This window comes from Mirounga angustirostris, unplaced genomic scaffold, assembly GCF_029215605.1.
Source record: "Mirounga angustirostris isolate CCGP_5_RB_7025 unplaced genomic scaffold, mMirAng1.0.hap1 SCAF_13, whole genome shotgun sequence".
Taxonomy (NCBI): domain Eukaryota; kingdom Metazoa; phylum Chordata; class Mammalia; order Carnivora; family Phocidae; genus Mirounga; species Mirounga angustirostris.
Window position 1 is genome coordinate 2226383 of NW_026991721.1, and position 19826 is coordinate 2246208.

Sequence of the window (19826 nt, forward strand, 5' to 3'; positions counted from 1 at the left end):
GCTGCCCTACACTACAGGATGGACCCACTGTCCCCTCCCTGTTAGGCCCAGAGTTACCCAGCCAGTGAGGGGTCGCGGATGGCCTGGCTGTGTCCCTGCTTTGGGAGGACAGATGTTTAGGAAGCAGACAATGCAAGCGATACCCCGGCCAACTGCAGGGCTAGAAGAAGAACAGGGAGAAGCCGGCAGGTGGACCAGGAGGGAGCAGGAAAGAGACCCTCCCCTTGGGGCCAGAAGAATGAGAAGGGTCTGTGGGCTCTGCGGAGGAGTAGATTCTTCCAGGAAGTGGGGCCGGCTGGTGCAAAGGTCCTGAGGCAGGGAGACTTACGGCACATCCAAGGAACTGGAAGAAGCCAGCCTGGGGCATGAAGGGGCCGTGACTGAGGTGGACACAGGGCCCAGATGAGGGACCCTGTGGCCAAGGCGGGGCTGTGTCTTTATCCCGAGAGCAGCGGGGAGACCTACAGGGGCTTTATTCAAAGGACGGGCTGTGAGGATGGCGTGGGAGGGGGGGGTGGTGAGCTGAGTGTCGAGGGGGTACTGCTGGGTGGCCAGGAGGCTGGTGGGCTTGGGGTCTCAGGGTGGGCTTATGGGGGTGGCCGGGCCCGGCCCGAGAGGCCATTGGCAGATAGAACCCACCTGCCAGCCACCGCTGGGCCTGGTGTCACCCTCCCACCCAGCCCAGGGTTTGGCGGAGGCGGCCAGGCGCTCGCTGGCTCCAGGTACAAAGTGTTCTGCCCGGCGTCCCCCTGGCTTCCGGGACTTCGAGGCCCGTCAGAGGGGCAGTGCAGGAGGGGAGGCGGGGGGAATCAGATGCCGGTGGGGCCTCCTGCCGCCAACACAAACACGGCCTCTCGCTTCCAGCCTCCGTCTCCAGTCTGCCCTACATTCCCGCCTGCCCGCCCCCCCGAGCAGGGAGGCTGCGTCGGCCCGGCCTGGGGCTGCCGGACGTGGGCAGGGCGGGCGGCCACCCCTGCTCAGCCTCTGTTGGCAGGACCCCCCGGAGGCCTGGTGAGGGGCTGGCCCAGCCCATCGGGGAGTCCCGAGCCCCACCCAGGGTCTCCCCCCAGCCCACCCGCCTGGTAGCTGTGGGTCCTGGCCCCACCACCCAGGTCTTCCGAGGCCCCTAACTCTACCACTGACCCCCCCCCATGTCCCATGAGCCTTCTCCTCCCTCAGGTGTTACTGGAAGTCCACGGGCAGCAGCCTCGGTGGGGCTCGGTGGGGCTGTGGGTGTGTTGGCCCCGGCGGAGGCCCAGGGGGAGGGCAGGGGGCCAAGGGTCCAGGAGTATGGACTGCGTCGATGAACACAGCACACGCAGACTCTGCGGGGCTTTCATCCTGGGGCAGCGGGGGATGGGGGGCAGCAAGAAGCAGGTGCGTGCGGTCTGGAGGCCGGGGCCTGGGCGGCAGGTCAGTGCTTGCAGTATGGAACCCGGGAGGCTCTCTGGAGGAGACGGCAGAAGTGCAGACGAGCTAAGGGCACTAGCCACGTGGAACCCAGGAGGATGCTCCTTGCGGGGCAGGAGCGGGGACAGACCAGGGGCCCGAGGCTGGGGCTGACAGGCGGGTGATGGGCTTGGACCACGCAGCGTCCCACAGCCACCATGATGGGATGTCTGTTCAGACCTCAGAGGACAGTCTTCTCCCAGTTCTGAGCAGAGGAACCAGATCCCTCAGACTGCGGGGGCCGAGGGCGGAGGGCGTTGGCGTTGTCCAGGTGAGCTGGTCCACGCTTCCCTCACACAGCCTCTCCGGCCGGCCCCCGGGATGGATCTACCGAGGGATTTTACCTCCAGAGAGAAGGGCCCTGGCGTGCACCCATGGCTGAGAACAGAGTGTGTTATAAGGCCGCCATTACTCATGCTTTCGTGGGGACCGCAAGGTAGGTGGAGACACGAGGAGCTTAGCATGTAAAAAGGGCATTCTGTTTCGGTGGGGAAAAGGTAGGTTATTCGGTAAAACGTGGTGCATCAATGGTCTGTAGTTCAAAATCAGTCCCGTGCCAATCAAAGATTTATGGGTAAAGTACAAATCCAAAAAGCTCTAGGAAAAAATGTTTCAGTGTTGGAATGGGGAAGGCCACTCCACATGTGCACAGAAATCTAGAAACCATAAAGGAAAAGAGGGATAACTCCCACTCCATGAAAAAGCAAACGAGTAAGTAAGATTTTTGTGCAGCAAGACAAAAAATAATAATTATGATTGCCATAAACCACTGCACGAGACAAACAGCACACTAGGGAAACACATTTGTGATATATGTGTGGAAGGACAGACTTCCTTAATATACAAAGAGCCCTGATAAATCAATGACAATGAAAATGCCTGGCCAGCAGTGTCAGCCAGGGAGGGAGCAAGCACTGGGCTTGGAGGACCTCTGCACCTCCTGCCTGGCACTGGGGCCCCGGAAGAATGTCAGGGGGCCTCACTTCCTCATCCAGCAAGTATTCACAGAGCACCGACTCCATCCCACATGTATTTACCGAGCACCCACTACATGCCAGTCTCTGGGAGACCGTCTGGGAATACCACAGTGACAGCATGGTCAAAGGCCTGGCCTCAGGAGCCTTCAGTGAGTGGAAGGGGCCACGAGCAAGCAAATCAGCAAATGACATTTTGGGGAGTGGTGAGAGCTACGAATAGAACTGTGAGCGATTCAATAAGGAGGCTCCTGGCTGAAAAGGTCAGGGAAGGCCGCTGGCAAAATTTGAGCTGAGGTTCTACGACATGGTGGCAGAGGGAAGAGCATGTTCAAAGGCCCTGGGGCAGGACCAAGAGGGATGTGTGTGCTCGGGATCCGAGAGAAGGGGGTCCGGGAGGACTGACTGAGGGGGCTGCAGAGATTACATTGCACTCTGGGTGCACCTGCTGGGAATTCTGCGGAGGGCGCTAGCTCAGGTCAGCGGGGAGAAGCTCAGCCTGGCAGCTGTGTAGGCTGAATGGGAGGTAGCCGAGCCTGTCAGTGAGAGGGGACCCGACAGTGCCGGCGAGGGATGTGGGTGGCCCGGGCTGGGGTGTCGGGGAAGGAGAGGAGAGGGGTGGGATTCAGGGCACATGCCCTGGAGCGCCGCAGGACCCCAGCTGAGCGCTGCACTGGGGGAGGGCCGGCGCCAACCCTGAGACAGGAGGACAAGGTTGGGCACGCTTCTCTTTGTGACCTGCTGTGCTGAGGTGCTGTGAGGCCCACGTGTCGGTGGAGGCGAGCTTCTGGGGCCCCGGGGAGAGCACAGAGCCAGGGCCGAGACTTGGGGGTGTCTGTGCAGAGGGAGGTCCTAGGGCTGGGCGCAGAGGGTGGGCGAGGTCGTGCCGGCCGAGTGAACACAGGTGCAATGACCCTGAGACCCCTGTCCGCGGTCAGCCTGGACCAAGGCGCTGCTGAGCTCCCGGGCAGCCCCTGGGCATCCGTGAGGCGGCCCCCAAGCAAGCAGGTGTCTGTGGGGCTGGTGGAAGGACCTTCTCCCCGTCATGGTGCTCTCTCAGAGGGAAGCAGCCTGCACGCCTGAGCGGTGGTTAGCGGGGGCCAACCAGGCACTGGCAGGCCTCCAGAAGGGCCTTGGGCAGGGGCGCTGACAAGGTCCTCAGCCATTTGGTCACGCTGTGCAGAGGACCCAGCTGAAACACGGCTGACCTTGGCAGTGGCTCAGTCCACCTGCCATAGCGTGGCCTCCTCCATCCCCCCATGCAGCCCAGATAGCAGGAGATGCAAGGGATGGACGCTAGCAAGGGGCCTCGGTCTGCGGCCTCCGAGACGCTCACTTTCGCCAAGTGCCAGGTCATCGACCCCACCATGACACCAGTCCTGGGGCCAAGACACGAGCGGCTGCCATGTCTCCTGCCCCCCTGAGCCGAGGCTCACCCCTAGCCTGGACTCCGCCCGAGCAGAGGGCCCTGGCAGACAGGCGGAAGGACACGGGTTGGTGACCATGAGTCCCTGTTAGAAGACACTGGCATTCAACAGAGCCCCCTTGCCGGGGGGTGGTGGGGGGAGGGGTGCTGCTCAGCCTCTGAGTTGCTCTGTCCCAGCAGCATCGTGGGTGTGGAGGGGAGCTCACCTCCTTGGCACGTGCAAAGGCCCAGGGGCCTGGAGGTCCTGGTAGACATGCTCGCACCCTCAGCAGCTCGGGGAACATTTTAGTGAATGGTGACCTGTGTAAAATCACAGCCGGGGCGGCTCGTGCATTCTCCAGCACGGTCTCCATGCCCCAGAAAGCCCGGTGTATGCGCGCACGCACACACGTGCCACACATGAGCGGCCGGCCTCGGAGGCCAAGGGACTCGGCCAAGGTCACCGGGCTCGGACACAACCCCAGGCGGCCCGTCCAGTGCCCGAGCCCTCCTCCCCTCGGACCAGGACCCAGTGCCACGCACACCCCCAGAACCTCCCGCAGAGGCTGCAGGCCAGCCCTCCCGCGGCTCCGTGGCCCGCGCACCGGGCCCTGCGGCCGCCCCCTCGGTGGTGGGTGCGCGCCTCGCCGCAGGATGAAAAGCTCCCGCAGGGCGGCGGCCCTGGGACTGGCAGTAAAACCTCTGCCGCTAGAAACACGGTTGGGTTTTCTCCAAGAGCTAAAGCACTAAAACAAAGTCATAAACACAATTACACCGTCTCCTGCCATAAATTAGGACGTTATGAAGCGCTGTGATCTATTCCCACTCATACCCAGCTCTGCAAGACGGCCCAGCCCCACGGGCCCTAACGAAAGGGTGATTTATGGGTGCTGTTGTCGGCTTCTTGCCGTGGGGGAGGGGCGCTCCTGAGCCCTGAGGAGTCAGAGGCCCAGTGCCGGGGGCGGACCTGAGGGCCACATGCGCGCTCCGGGCCGGCCCGGCTGCCCGCTGGGTGGGACATCCCGGGACAGCTCGCCCCAGGCAGGCGGACGGGCACCCTGCGCCCCCTCCCCGTCCCCGGGGGGGCTCTGGAGTCCAGCTGCTGGGCAGTGTGGCCCTGGCTGCGTCCGCCCCCCCCCCCCATCCCGGTGCTAGCGAGGGCGAGGAAGGGCAGAGGCCCCGGGCTCGTGGAGCCTGATTCTAGTGAGAGACACAAACACACACCAAGTGTCTTGGGGAAAATATGGGCTGCTCTGGGGGGATCCGGAGGGCTGTGGCAAGGGACGGAGGTGACCTCGGGTCAGCGATGCTGGTGAGACCTCACTGGGGGGCTTCGGGGGTGACTGGTGCAGGCAGCTGGAGCAGCGGGGACGAAGGCCACCATGTGTGAGGATCAGCCGAGGGCTCTGCAGTGGAGCGAATGAGGAGGGAGGAAGGGAGGCCAGAGAGCCAGGGGGTGGGGGGCGTGCCAGGGACCACGCAGGGACTCAGGCTTCCAGCAGTGGGATGGCAGCTCAGGAGGGTGTGAGCAAGACAGCGACGGGACCCGGCGTGTGTTCGGAAAGGCCTGTAGAAGCATGTTGGGGGAGGCGGGGAAGCTGGCTGGCAGGCTACTGCACCTGTCCCAGCAAGAGAGGATGGTTGCCTAGCCTGGGCTTGGCCATGGAGGGGTCCCCCAGGCTCTGCCGACAGAATGCCGAGCGTGATGCTGAGATTTGGAGCCTTTTCCCGAGATGAGGAGACTTCGGAAGGATCAGGATGGGCCCGGAGAGGTGGAAGGACCGAGACGGGGGTGCAAGAAGCTGTGTTCTCACAGTCTGAGTTCAGCCTGCGGCTGCACGTAAAGGTGCTGGGTGCGTCCCTGGCCTGAGCCTGGCGTGCTCCAGGTCAGAGGATGGGGGGTGGCCCTCCTGTCAGTCAGTGGGGAGGGCTCTGGGCAGGCAGACCCCAGACGGAGCCGGTGCCCTCCCCTTTGTGGCTTTTCTCAGGGGATGTGGGAGCTCGGCATCACCCGCATGGGCTGGAGGGCACAGGGAGCAGAGGTCATAGGTCCCTGTGACCCCCACCACCCTCCCTGACCAGGCAGCAGCTTTTGGAGTGAGGGTCAAGGGCCATGCCCACAGGAAGGGGGCACAAGCATGACATTTTATGGGGATAGAGAACTCAGAAGTCCTGGGGTGGGAGGGGCAGGACAACCTCCTGTAATCTGCTCAGCAGCCCTGCGGCCCAGGGTAGGGGTCACCCCTCTCAGACCAAGCCCTTCCTGTGTCCAGCAGGGCCCGAGGACCCCTTGGTGTGGCCAGGCTCTTTGATGGGGCAGGCACGCACACTCCTATCCACCAATCAGAGTTCACTCCTCAGACCCCACGTCCCACCCTGTGCTGGGGGCATCTAGTGAGCTCTGTATGTTTGGGAGGGGTGGCAGGGTGACACCGCCCACCCATGAGACTATGAGGTGTGGCTGGGGCTCAGGGGCCCTGGCCAGGGGAGGTGGGCCTCTGTCCTAAGCTCTCCAGCACAGGGCTCCCTCCTGGCCTGGCCAGAGTGGGGGCTGGGAGGGTGGCACCGGGAGCCCCTCCCCTGAGCGCTTCCTAGACCTGCCCCCAGCTCTATCTCTAGGGACTCTAGGCAGCCCCCAGACCGCAGCTGCATCACCCGTCTGATGGGCTCAGACGGCAGCCACACGGCACCCCCATGCCCCGGGCCTTCACTCCCGCACCTCCCTTGTGTCTGTGAAGTAGGGGGGAGCCAGGGAGAGCCAGAGGCCTGCAGGAGGGACCGGGGGCGGGGGGCAGGTAGAGGATGAAGGGACGGCAGAGCCAGTATGCAGACGTGCTGAGTGATCATGGCCACGTCACCATGCACGTCCCCGGTGTGTGTGCCAGGGTGAGCTAGCTGGGGCCCTGGGCTCCTGTATGCCCAGCCCTGAGCCTAGAACCCCCAAACTCCCTACAGCCCAGGTGGGTCCAGGACAGTCTGCAAACAGGAGGGCCCAGGTGACCTTCGCCGGTGACCCCGCAGAGGGCTCTGGGATGTCCCGGGAGGAGGTTCCACCCCACCTACAGGTACCTCCCTCCCCTTGAGCCCCAGGCCTCCGTGGGCCCCCCTCTTGCCCGTCTCCCACCGGAACAGCCAGGGCCATTGGCAGGTCGAGAGCCGGGATCAAGGCTGAACAGGTCCTGCAAAAATCTCCCTTGAAAGACTCTTTTTCAAGATTTTCTTTTGAAAACAAATTCATAACCACATCACACAGGAACCCCGTCGCCTCGGGTTTGATCACCAGCCGCCCGGGGTCCTCTCGCTAGCTGTTACTCTAATTGCTTTTTTCTCCTTGGAGGGCCGTGTGCGTCGTCTGTGGTTATTAATCTGGTGAGTCGAGGCGAGGAACAAGGGCCCTTTGTCGGCCCTGTCCTTTCAGTCTCTATCAGATTGCAAGGAACCATGAGGTCCAAGATCCCCAAAACTGATCTGCCCCCGCGGCTCTGGGGAGCGCCGTCGCGGCCCCGTGCGGGGCTGCCTTCCCCTGGGCACCCGCCAGGTGGACGCACCTCTCTGCAGCTGGGGTTTGGCCACTGAGCACCCCCACCCTATGTGTGAGCGGGAGAAAGGCACCCTGTGCCCAAGCGGAGAAGGGAGGGGGACAAGGCCACCTCTCTGAGAAGTGACGGAGCGGGGCCTGAGGCCAACAGGAGCTACCTGCCCGTCACCCTGGCTCGGGCCCGTCACCCTGGCTCGGGCCCTCCTGAGCTCACAGGCCGGGGAGAAGGAGGGAGGCCCCTGCCAAGGAGCTGCTGCGTGGGTCCTGGGACCACCCTGATGCCCTGCCCCGGAGCAGAAGAGTGTCTGACTCCATCAGCCCAGGGGCTGGGGGCTGGGGGGCTGGGCAATCACAGCAACTTGGGGTACTCAGTGCCAGCAGCTGAGCCCAAGGCAGCCCTAGGGGGGCGGGGGGGCACCAATTAGGCCACCACGCTCCAGGAGGGGGCCTAGCTCTGCAGGGAGCGGGGGAGAGACTGGGAGGGCTCCGGAAGGCTTGACACACCCCCCCCGGGTGTTCACTGCGCCCCTGCCTGCCACTGTATGGCCTGCAGGACAGTGCCCGGTGGCGGGACGGGCCGAGCGCCTCCCCCGGCCGCACCCAGCCGCCCCCACCCCTCCTGCATCCCAACCACACTTCTGTTTCCTTTTTGTCCAAGAACACCCTGTAAAGGCTTCCATACCCACTTACACATCTGGGGACTCCAACAGATGTTCAAGTGCCGTAGAGTGAAAATTTATGAAACCACAAATTCTCTTCTGTAATGTATTTGGGGCTCTAATTAATGCCAAACCAATTGATACCCGAGCTGGGGCCTGCACAGTTAAATGACACTGAGCCACGCCTGGACGTGCCTCCTTCAAAGCCACCCGTGTGCAGGGCCCGGGGAGCACAGGTGACCTCCCGGGGGCCTCCCAGGGCGCCCGCAGGTAGTAGAACTAAGGGGCCCCAGGGGATCTCGGGCCAGGAAGAGGGGTGGGGTTTAGGTGTGACCGCAGACAAGTCCCTCCACCCCATGTCCCCTCCTGCCTTGCTCACTGTGAGTGTCCACCCAGCCTTCTGAGCTCAGCTTGGACCCCACACACACACCCTCACCCTCTCCCAGGTCCGGCTGCATCAGCCTTGACCCCTCCCAGACTGACAAGCGTGTCTTCCCAGCATGGAAGCCCAGGGTTGGGGCTTGCAGGGGTGAAATGGGAGAGGCAGGGGTCCCAGCCGGTGACCATGTGCAAGGCCCTTCTCCTCCTGGGGCCTCAGGGTCTGTGTCTGTGGGTTGGGGTGTAGGTCTCAGTTTGGGGGCTAGGAGAGCTGAGCAGCCCAGGCCCCACCCCAGCCAAACCAGAGAAGCCCTGCACCCCTTCCCTTGACCACCTGGGCTCCGGCGTCAGATTTATCCTGGAAAATAGAGGATCAAGCCCCTTGGGCCCCAGGTGATGGGGCCTCAGACGAGCAGCTATCCCACGGGGCCTGAGACAGGTAGTTCTCAGAGTCAGGGCCACCGGCCGGAGGCAGAGACTGCACCGGCCTCAGCCCTGCAAAGCTGGGGAGATGGGTCGCCTGGGTTGGGGGAGGGCACAGCCCCCCTCCCAGACAGCCCTTCCAACAGAAGGGGAGGGCTTAGGACGGGGGTTCCTCGACAGCGCCCGACCCAGGGCCCCCAGGGCCGCCCTGCACTGCCCCGGGCTGCCTTCAGCCCCCGCACTCCTAGCTCCCGGCAGCCGCTGTGGGGGACGCACCTGCTGGCCCCGGCCCATGCTGCCCCCGCGTTTGCTTCCAGTCTCCCAGGGTGAACCCCTCTGTTCCCCATTGGCAGCCCCAGAGCTCAGAGCGGGTCAGGCTTCTGATAAAAGGGGGTTGGGCCACGTGGCCAGAAAGAGCGCCCCGGCCTGACCCCTGGGGGATCGGTGCAGATGGGGTCCTGATTGGGTGGGACTCGCCGGGAAGACAGTGATGCCGCTGGGAGGGGGGCAGAGGGGCAGGCGGAAGACGGACCCCACCCTGCGACCCCCGAGCCCCTCCCGGGAGGAATCACCTGGTCCACCTACAGGAGAAGCGGGGGGTCTCTGCAAGTGCAGACACACACAGGGGCCCGCTGTGTGCGGCTCATGTGTGCAGGGACCCTCGGGCCTGCTCCCTGGGCACCTGCCCTACCCCAGCCCTCGCCGAGCCCAGGCCCGGAGGCCGTCCGCACACCTGGGCTGCTCCCACCCAAGACTCACCCCTGCTCCTGTCTCCACAGGTGACTCAGCTGGACCAGAGGCTGGTGCTCATCACAGACCTGCTTCACCAGCTTCTCTCCCTGCACCAGGGCGGCCCCCCAGGCGGCCGGCCCCCCAGCGAGGGGGGGGCCCAGGCCCTGCAGCCTTGCAGCACCATCAGCCCCGAGCTCTTCCTGCCCAGCAACACCCTGCCCACCTATGAGCAGCTGACTGTGCCCCGCAGGGGCCCCGACGAGGGGTCCTGATGGGGGCTTGGGGCCCCAGGCCTGCGAGGGCAGGGCCGGAGGAGCTGTTCAGCCTGGCCCACCTCCCACCCAGCAGGGGCACCCCACCCCACAGGTCACCGGCACCTCCTCGAAGGCCCAAGAGAGCAGCCCCTCCCTCCCAGGCCCCGGACCCCCCATGGGCCACGCCGTCCTGAGAGCCTGCACTTCGAGGAGTCACCGAGGCCACTCCAGCCAACGGGTACTAGATAGAACTCGGCTGGGTTTGGGGTCTCAGCTCTGAGACCATGGCCCCCACATCATTTGTATGGCAGTTGGGACCCAGTGGCAGGGCTCAGTCTAGACCCCCGGGGGGCCGGGCATCCTAGGCCCTTGGTCCAGCCCCCCTATGATCAAGAAACAACACAGGTATGTGCAGGCCCACCCTGGTGGGCCCCAGGGGACTTCCTGGGGGGGTGACAGAGGGACGGTCGGGACAGGGTCCACGGGTACCCCCCCCCGCAGACTCGAACCCAGGACCCAGGGAGGAGGCAGGCAGGGCAGGGCTGGCCCAGCCCGTGCCAAACCGAGGATGCCCATGATCAAGGCCTAGGGGCCCCACTCAGAGGGCCCCAGGCCTGGGCCGTGTTCTCCACCCCGCAGAGACGCTGGCTCAGAGGGCCAGGGCTGTGACAGAGGGGACCCTGAGGCTACAGCGTCCGGCAGGAGGGACCGGCCCACCACGGTGCCCAGAGTGCTCCATGGGGGTGGACTGTCCCCCGCGGTGGACTGGCAGCTTCTCCTGCCCATCCCCTGCCCTGCGCGCGGCCCCCAACTCAGCTCCCCACCAGGTCTGAGCAGCTAGAAAGACGCACAGAACCGGCCCGTCCCCCAGCCGGCTGCTGAGCGTGGGGCGGGCGTAAGGGTGTCACAATCCCTGTACGAGACAGGGGCTCCTCCTGGGCGTCACATCTCACAGAAATCAGAATAATTTGTGGTGATTTGGAATCTGTTTTAATGAGCTTCACAGTGTGATTTTGATTCTTAATTGTGGCGCTTTTCCTAATAAACGTGGAGTCGTGGAGCTGGTCTCGGGCCTGCCCTTGCCTTCATTCCTGAGGGAGCGGTCCATCTTTGGGACAACCCCGTCCTCCTGCGGAGCTGCCGTCCCAGCTTTCAATACTCCAGAGCACCTTCGTTGCCGTCTGCACTGGCCCAGGGAAGGGGAAGAGCCCCGGAGCCCCCAGCTCTCTGGGAGGAGCCCTCCACCCCCCGCCCCAGGGACCCAGAAGCACCTTGAGGTCAGGCCGTTACTGCCCAGCCCTGTAGCCAGCACCGAACTCAGCTCTGCCCACAAGAGCTGAGCGGAGGGAAAGAACACAACCAGAAACATGGCCTGCCCTCCAGGCTCTGCTCCTGTTGGCGCCTTTGCTGGAATGTTCTTCCTGCCCTCGCCCCTCACCACTACTGAAGTCACTTCTGTGGTCTGTGGCCCAGCTCAAAGCCCCTCCTCAGAAGCAGCCCCCTCCAGGCCTTGGGACCCCTTGAGGGGATTGGGCTGACGGGCGAGGTCCTTGTCCCCAGACACTCATCGGGGGTAGAGCTCCAGGACCCTGTCCTCCAGGCCCACGTCCCTCACACCAGCTCCACACTCACTTCTTGGGCCCCAGGGCTTGGTGGAGACAGGACAGGGCCCTGCCCTCCCCTGCTGACTACCTATGGGCATCTGGGCCCCCTACCTCCTCCCGGGGCCAGCTACCTTCCCTTCCTGCCTGGTGGACAGGACCCCCACAGCCTCCTTAGAGGCAGGTGTCCAGGTGGCTGCTGAATAGGAACTCATTTCTTAGAGAAGGGGGCCGGGCTTCAGAGAGCTCCCTGAGGCCGTGGATCCAGTCAAAGCCTCCAGCCCAGGTTGGCATGCCTCCTGATCGGGGCTGTTTCGGTCCCGGGGCTTCCCCCTGGGGCAGATCTGACCACCTGATGTGGTCAAGATGTGGTCACTGCCCATCTCTCCCAGCAGCCCCTGAGCCCCTGGGGAAGGCGGGCACCTTGCCAGGACCAGGCCTAGGGGTGCTGGGGGGTGGTGCTGGGGGATAACCACCTCAGGGGCACACTCTGGCCTCTCCATCTGCCCCTCCCAGGCCAGGCCCCTCCTTGACCAAGGACCCAAGAGCTCTACCGTGGCGGTGGGGCATGTCCAGGCCCACCCTCCAGGATCTTTAAGGATCCCTACAGGGGTGGGTGCAGGGAGTGGCCCGGGGCTCCAGAGCCCCCACACAGACATGCCTGCCCCCTCCAGGCCTTGATTTCCCCCATCGGTAACAAGGAGCCCCCTTGGGCCTGCCCAGCTTCAAGCAGGCTGGAGGCACATGCCAGGGGAGAGCCAGCCCGCCCTCGCCCTGCCCCATGGGCACCCCCGGCACTCAGCGTGGCACCCCAGCCAAGTTCTCCCCTTCAGCTCACAGATGCGGGCACGCTCGGCCAGGGTGGGGGCGGGTAAGCCCGCTATACCCACCTGACTGCTCCTCGGTCCCCCCGGGACTGCTCATCCCCCTGTTCCCCTTCCAGAGCCCAGGCCGTCAGGGCTGGGGGCGGCTGACATTTAGAGGACGGGGCCGTCCCAAGGCCACTGGAAGCACCTGGCAGCCTGTGTCAGGCAGGCAACCCAGGTTCCCAATGGAGTGGGATGGGAGGGCCCTGGGTCCCGCTCTGCTGAGCCCCACTGGGTCGGTGCCCCCCAGGGGCTCCCACCGTGGGGCCTGGGTATCTGGCCAGGGCGCGGCGGGGGGGTGGGGAGGGGAGCAGGAGGGGCGGTGCAGAGCCTGGGGCCTCCCCCGCCTGCACCCACCGGGGGAGGGGCAGGGGCAACAATTACTGGAAAGGCAAAAGCTGTTGTTTCCTTGTTGGGTAAATATTTGTGGAAACCCCAGGAAGCGGCTGGCGGGAGAGCAGGGCCCTCCGCGGTGGCGCCCCGGCCCCCCGGCCCCCCGGCCCTCGGTGTGCCGGGCGCGGGGCCGCCCATCTGGGCAGGGCACGGCCCCTGCACCCAGCCCGGCTTTGTTTCCCGTATTATCGACTGCACACACAGTCCCCGAGTGCTTCACTCCTGGACAGGCCATTGTGGCCCTCTCGGGTGTGAAATGCAATTTACCTGAAATAAAGCCCAATTATGGAATTAGCTAATTAAAGCCCACGGTGGAGGCTGGGCTGGGCCGGCCGGGCGCTCCGTGCCCGCCCGGTGCCCGCGGTCTGCAGGAACAGATGGTGCCCCGGGCCGCCGTGCCGGCCGCATTCCTTCACTCTGTCCCCCGATAACTGACTTAGACAGCACACGGCCATCTGGTGTATGACACGTCCTGTGTGCCCCGGACAATGGCCCAGCAGACCTCTCCAGGAGAGGGCCGTCGCCTGGGCAACGGTGGCAAGTGCAGCCCGGGCCGTGCACGCCCCTCCCCCAGCCCCTTTGTGGGCCCCGCCGCGGCTGCCTGGCTCACGGTATCCATGAGTATGTGTCCGCAGCGCCCGGCCTTAGGGCCCCACAGTCTCCAAACTGGGTCCCCTTACTGAGGTGCTCGGTGTCCAGTGGGTGCTAGGAGCATCTGCTCGGGTAACAGGGTGGGGGCGGCTGGCGGGGCTGCCCTGCTGCCCGCTTCTTGGGGCACCCCCTCCTCTGCCCCAGCCCCCACCCTTCCCCCCCCGGTGTGCCCTCGGGAGCCGGGCAGGCGGGTGGCACCTCACAGGCGCTGGCTCAGCCACGGGGGCCAGTGTCTGCGGCCCGCGTCGGCCCAACCCGAGGCTCTCCCAGTCTTCGGGCCACGGGCCGGGAGCAGAGAGGCAAAGCAGGCCCTCACTCCTGCCACCTCGCGTCTGTCAAATGGGAACAGTAGCCGTGCCCTCCAAAGAGTGTGCGGGAGGGGCTGATGGGTGCTCCAGGCCCAGGTCTGGCACACAGTAGGTGCTTAATAAAGGCAGCCAGCCAAGCAGCCTGGGAGATGCCCGGGGGCCGGATGCACCCCTCCTGCCCGGCCGGCGTGAGCCCTCAGAGCAGCTTCCTGGACCCTCCTGCCTCCCACCCCAGGCCCCCGCTGGAGGCCAGAGCACGCTGTCCTCAACCCCGGCCCGCTGCCCCGGTCCTGCGCCCAAGCTGGCCCTCGAGGCCCTGGGAGTGGCAGCCCTGCCCGCCCACCCCTGGCATTTCCCACCAGGAGCCCCCAAGTCTCTGGCCAGGCCAACCTCCCACTTCTTCCTGTGTCAGGTCCCAAGCCGCGTGTGGGCACGGCAACACCCACCTGGCCGGGGTCAGGAGCTGTGCCCACCAGCAGGCCGCTGGACCAGAGGCTTTCCTGGGACTCTCAGACCACAAGGGGAGGCCAGCCCCCAGGAGCGCCCAGCGCTACTCAGGACGTGCCAGTTAAATTAAGGGATAAGATGAGGATCTGGAAAGGGGCTACTGGCACCGCGGGGGGCTGCAGGCTCGCCTGGGCACGGGCAGGGCACCGTGCCAGGTGATAGACGCGCGGGGGAGGGAGTCCACCACCCAGCGCCCTGAGGAGGCGATCAGGCAGGTGTTTTGACTGACGTGGCCGGACAGCTGGGGTGGGAGATGGGGTGGCAAAAGGCAGATGTGGCCGGGGCTCCTGGGATGGCCCCACACACAGCCCCAAGCCAGCGTCCTCCTGTGGGTGTCTGCTGGGTCACCTGGAGGGACGGGGACCTCCCAGATTACAGCCAGTCTCTCTGGTTTGCGGGCGCTCCCCAGCTCACCGGAAACCTACCTGTTCCAATGCCCTGGTTTCATTCTGGGACCACCTCCGAGCCCTGGACCCCAGTGGCTCACTGGGGGTCTGAAAGGGTGGCACCCCCTCTTTGCCCTGGCCCCATCCTTGTGGCCCCCGAGGCCCGGGGATCCCTGGCAGCTGGGCCTGGAGCGTGCTCGTCCACAGAGCTGGACAAACAGAGCTCCAGTTTCCATTGACCTCGGAGTGCCAGGAGCCCGGAGCTGGGGCCCTCTGGACGGCGACAGCCCCCACCTGGGCCCTTTCCAAGCCATTGTGCCGCAGAGTGTTGGCGGGCGGGCAGAGTGGGCCCTGCCGCTGGGCAGCCCAGGAGCCCCCAGGCAGGCGACCTCTGACCTCACCAGCCAGCTGCTGTTTTTTCACCTGCTCCGGGTGGCGGGGGAGGGGGTTACCTCCAGCACCAGCAAACCAGGCCTGGACGGAGGGTGGGCTGGGGGCTCTCAGCAGTAGCCAGAGACATTGGCCTGAGAAAGGATCTTCTCCAAGGACAGAGCAGGGGCCACCACCCTGCCCCATCCCAAGGCCTCTGAGGCCAGGACACCACCCCCCACTGCCCAGACCTCAGGTGCCAGCCGGTGGCAGGGGGTGGGTCCACTCTGAGCCCTGGACCCTTCTCTCTCAGCAGGTCCCCCCATGACCTCCCGGGCCTGATTCTGTCCTCTGGCCCTCCTGAGGATGAGGCCTCCCTGCTTCCTCATCCCTCCCACAGTCCCCAGTGCCCCAAGCACCTTAGCGAGGCAGAAGGTGGAGGGGGGACAGCTCGCTGCAGGGTGGACCTCAGAACCCCTCCCGTCGTCTCTGAGCCTCTGGCCCAGAGCCCACCCCTGCAGGCAGAGCTACACCCTCTCAGCCCTCACCTGTTTCCAGGCTTAGGGTTCATGCATGTCTGGGCAGTGGTCCCACAGCCTGAGAAGCGACAGGTCCGTCCTGGTGTCTGTCAGGGTCTGGCCTCCTTCTGCTTCCTGGGTGTGGACTCAGGTTGCAGGGGGGTGGGGGATCAGAATGGAGTTGAAAGCATATCCCTTAGACACCACAGTGACTCCCACCCACCCCCGACTCGGAACCCCCCCACCTCTTCCTCTCCCACCCAGCCCCCTCTGCACCCGGCTCGGCGAAATTCTCCCCTGCTTTCTAGCCTGTAGGAAGCATGTGAGCTTTCTGAGCAACATCAAAGCGGGAGACCCGGGCTGCCGGGATCAATCCTGTCGGCAACCCCATCTTCCTGCCCAGCCTACTGCCCCAGGAAGCAGGTAGGAAGTGGCAAAACACACGGTGAGGGGGTCCTTGGGGTGTTCGGGGGGTGCACGGATTGTACTTAGAGCAGAGAAGCCCTGGGGTACATGGGTCCTCCCCCCCAGTGCAGAGCGGGAAACCAAGGCCCAGGGCCAAGCTGGCCTGATGTGGTACTTACTTCTACGAATTTGCACTGGAAAAGCGCCAGAGAAGAAACGGGACTTCCAGCGGCAGAGAAGTCTATTGCCAGGCCAGGAAGCCTGAGGGCAGGGAGGGACGGACCAGCTCAAACAAGAGGGGCCTTCTCGGGTCAGATCGCAAGGCCAGAGAGGCCAGGTCCGAGAAAAGGATGCAGGGAATTACCGTGGTTTGAACATAGCTCCTCCCCTGGTCCATTTAGGCCAAGAAGCCAGGAAGCACTCTGCCTGCCGCATTCAGCCACGTGCCAGGGCGTCCATCAAGTCATGCCCACTGGTTCCAACAGGGCTGCCATTGCTCCTGCATGTAAGAACATCCCAACCCCCACCCCAAAGCCTCAAAAAACTGTTACAAGCCTGACAGCTGATAAAATCTACCAAACCCCACTGAATTCATTTTGGTTGTTTCTTAGCTTTCACACCCACACACACACGTGCAAGAATGGTCTTTGCAGGGATGTGGGGCAAGGCAGTGGGGATACAGGAAAACACTAGAGCTAGAGACCACGGATCCTCTTGTTCCCGTCCTGGCCCAGCCACTCTCTGGCCACGCATCCTTGGGCAGAGCCCCGGGTGTCTCTGAGCTTCAGTTGGTCCCAACCTCACAGGGCTGCCTGCTGGGCCCTGAACGAAAGAGAAGCCACAGCAGGCCTCTGCCCAAGCGGTAGAGCTCCTTGAGCTCAGGGAGGAGTGTGTATATGGACCGCGGTACGCAGGATGTGCCCTCATACATCTCGGCACCGCAGATCCGTCCTCGGGTACCAGTCTCAACAGCAAATCAACGTTGAACAGCAAAGTTGCTGGGCGGCGCCTGGACTAACGCTATGCCTAGGGCCTCATTATTCTCCATCCCATTCTTCTGGAACGGTCAGGGGAGGCCAGGGGCCAAGGGGTTGAGCAGCCCCCACAGCAAGGCCACGACGCCCTGGCATCCGAAGCCTCATGGAGCTACTCACGGGACACCCCCTGTCAGCCTCAGCCCCAGGCCGGCACACCCCCACCGGGACCAGAGGACCCGCATGCAGCGAGCCCTCAGCCCACTCCCGAGAAGGCGGGCACTCCCGAGAAGGCGGGGCCGCAGCCCCTCTGCAAGGACAATGGGGGTGACAGGTCGGAGATGGATCGGCAGGCCCAGGGAGAGGAGGCTCGTGCTGGGAGAGGCCGGGCCTGGGGTAGGGCTGCCCCAGGCACTTGAGGGGGAGGAGATGCGGAGGCCCTTACTGCTGATGGGCTGGGGCCTGAGCGGGCCCCAGGGTCCACAGCATCGCCTGGGAGAAGGGCCCGTCCTGGAATGGGAGGCGGGAGGCCCCTGGAGGAAAGCTTTCTAAAGGGGGTCATCGGGACGGTGGGTAATGTCATTAAGTAATTTCAAAGGGTCTTAATCAAATTCACTCTCCCGTCCACAAGACCTCGTCAAAAGGCCTTTGGAGAGGAAAAGAAGGCCGCAACAATCGACTTGGGCCTTCCACTTGACTGGCCGGCCCTGCGCGCCGGGCCTGTGGGCCCCTGCCTCACCTACGACTCAGCGTCCGACACTAAGCTGCCCGTCTCCTCAGTGGGCGCCGGGCCATCCTGAACATCCCCTCCTGGGAGACAGCTCAGAGACATCCCTTCCCAAGCCTCAACAGGTGAGAACCACCACTTACAGAAAGGGAAACTGAGGCTCAAGCAGCCGTCCGACGTTGAGGGAAGGGGTTCAGAGCTTCTGAAGCCAGGAACGCAACCCCTCTGTACCTCGGTTTCCCCGTCGGTCAGACGTGGGTGAGACCGTGTCCCACCCCACATGGTTGCCTGGGCTCAGTAAGGCCAACGGTAGGTGCTTCCTGAATGTTCTGGGGTGACTTCTCAGGCCCACAGCCCCCTGAGGTCCCATCAGCTGGGGTCCTTCAGAGCCCACTCTTTTCCCTTTGACCAGCCCCTTCCTCCCAGGAGGCCAAGGAGCAGACGCATACTTTCCCAGCAGCGGCCCCTGGGTCCAAGTTCACGCGGGAGTGCCTGGGGCTCGGGGTCACCTGCAGCGGCCTGTGACCCGGGCTGTCCTGCCACCGCCCTTCTCCTTGTGGGACTAAGGAGGCTGCGGAGCCTTCGACCTTCCCCCATTCACCCGCCGTAACCATGTCAGCACCCCCCACCAGTGGGCGTTCGCTTGTTTCTGAGCTGTGGCCACTGAGGCCCCCCTGGGGGACTCCCACACCCACCCACACGGCGGGAGCCACGGTCACTCTCCCAGAGCGGGCCCCCCAGCCCCGGGTCCGCCCCTAGTCGGCCCGTGGGGCAGGGCAGCCTGCAGGCCCGCAGAGAGTGGCCACAGCGCTGAGGGCGCCCCACTCCGGCTCAGAGACCAGCAACATCCCTCGGACCCAGCTGCCTGCGACTTCCATCTCTGCCCCAGCACCCCCATCCTGAGTCCCCATCCCCTGCTCTTTACAGCCTCCTCACCGCGGAGCACCCCTGCCTCCCACCAGGTGAGCGGGAAGGGCTGTCCCTGCCCTCACCTCCTGCAGAACCTGAGCTGCCGTGAGGAGGCCAGAGGCCAGCAGGTGGCCAGTCGCATCCTCCTCTCCCCCAGCCCTGCCCATCTCACCCCTGCCGACAGCCTCAAGGTGAAGCAGGCAGAGCCATGCCCTGAAAACGCTCCCCCAAACCGCGTGCGTCCAAGCGGCTTCGGTTGCCCGGCGCCCGGCTGGCCCAGCTTCCCTCCAGCCCCTGCCAAGGCCCCGCAGCCCCTCTCCCTCCAGCAGCCCGCGAGGCCTGAAGGCATGGGCAGATTGCTTTCCCCCTGCCTGCTCCCCGTTCCCCCAGGAAAAGGCCTCATTGTTTACCCCCCAGCCCCCGCCTGGCTCAGAGACACTCGGGCTCCAGGCTCCGAGGTCACCCGGCCTCACAGAATCCACCTGCAGCCGCACCAGCTCCAGGAAACCGAATCCCAGCGGCAGATGACAGGCGCAGGCGGCAGGACAGAGCGCCATTCAGCCCATGCCGGAGCCGGCCCGGCCTGACCTGGCGGCCGCCCCCCGCACCTGGGCCCTCCCTCCCCGGGCACCGGCCGCCAGGAGCCAGTGCCGCTCAGACCGCCTGTCGGGGGCCACGGCTGCGGATAGGGGGTCCCAGGACAGGTGTGAGGTGAGTGCAGAAGCAGGCAAGACCCCGCTCCACCTCGAGGGCCTCACTAACAACAGCAGGCAGCCCGGCGCGGGGGGGAGCCCAGGGACCCCCCAAACCCAGTGTTAAGAGACACAGTCCTCCTGCCTGGGCCCAACACGTCAGGCAGGCCTTGCTGCTCCCATTTCATGGATGAGGAACCCAAGGCCAGAGCACCAGACCCGCCTGCCCAAGTTTCTACACAGATGAGGAGCAGAGCGGGGTGGTGCCAGGTGTGTCTGGCTCCCCAGGCCTGCCCCTCGCCCTGCCCAGGGGTCCCCTTTGAAGGAGCACTGGAAGAGGTAGCCTAGGAGGAGAGTGGGCATGAGCAGCCCCGGGAGGGGTGAGGTCTGTGGAAGTTGGCCTCCCACCCCAGAGACAGAGATTCTGGAACTTCTTGTACAAGTGGGCCAGCTGTGGGGGGGCAGTCTAGGAGGCAAGTGGATACGCAAAGAGAGGTGGCCCTCACCCCTGCTCTCCCTCTCCTGCAGGCGAGGCCCAGAGTGACTTGGGGCCCGTCTGTCTCTCATCGCCTCTGCATGTGGGTGTGGCCAGCAATCTCATGGACCCCAGACCCAGGCCAAGCTGACCCCCCAAGCGGGAGGACATCATCTCTCTTCCAGCAGAGCTCCAGCTAAGGCTCTCCAGCAGCCATGTCTTCTGGCCGGCCG

At 64.6% G+C, this 19826-nt stretch overlaps 1 protein-coding gene across 2 annotated transcripts in view; it reads left to right on the forward strand.

Annotated features, from left to right (window-relative positions):
- The window catches only part of KCNQ1 (potassium voltage-gated channel subfamily Q member 1), a 322171-nt gene extending 311299 nt beyond the window's left edge, over positions 1–10872 (forward strand). For both annotated transcript variants that reach the window (XM_045893038.3, XM_054511786.2), the window contains one exon: positions 9606–10872. In XM_045893038.3, coding sequence (XP_045748994.1) covers positions 9606–9830 — 225 coding nt within the window. In that variant the 3' untranslated portion in view covers positions 9831–10872. The remainder of the gene's footprint in view (positions 1–9605) is intronic.
- The last annotated feature ends 8954 nt before the right edge of the window (positions 10873–19826 follow it).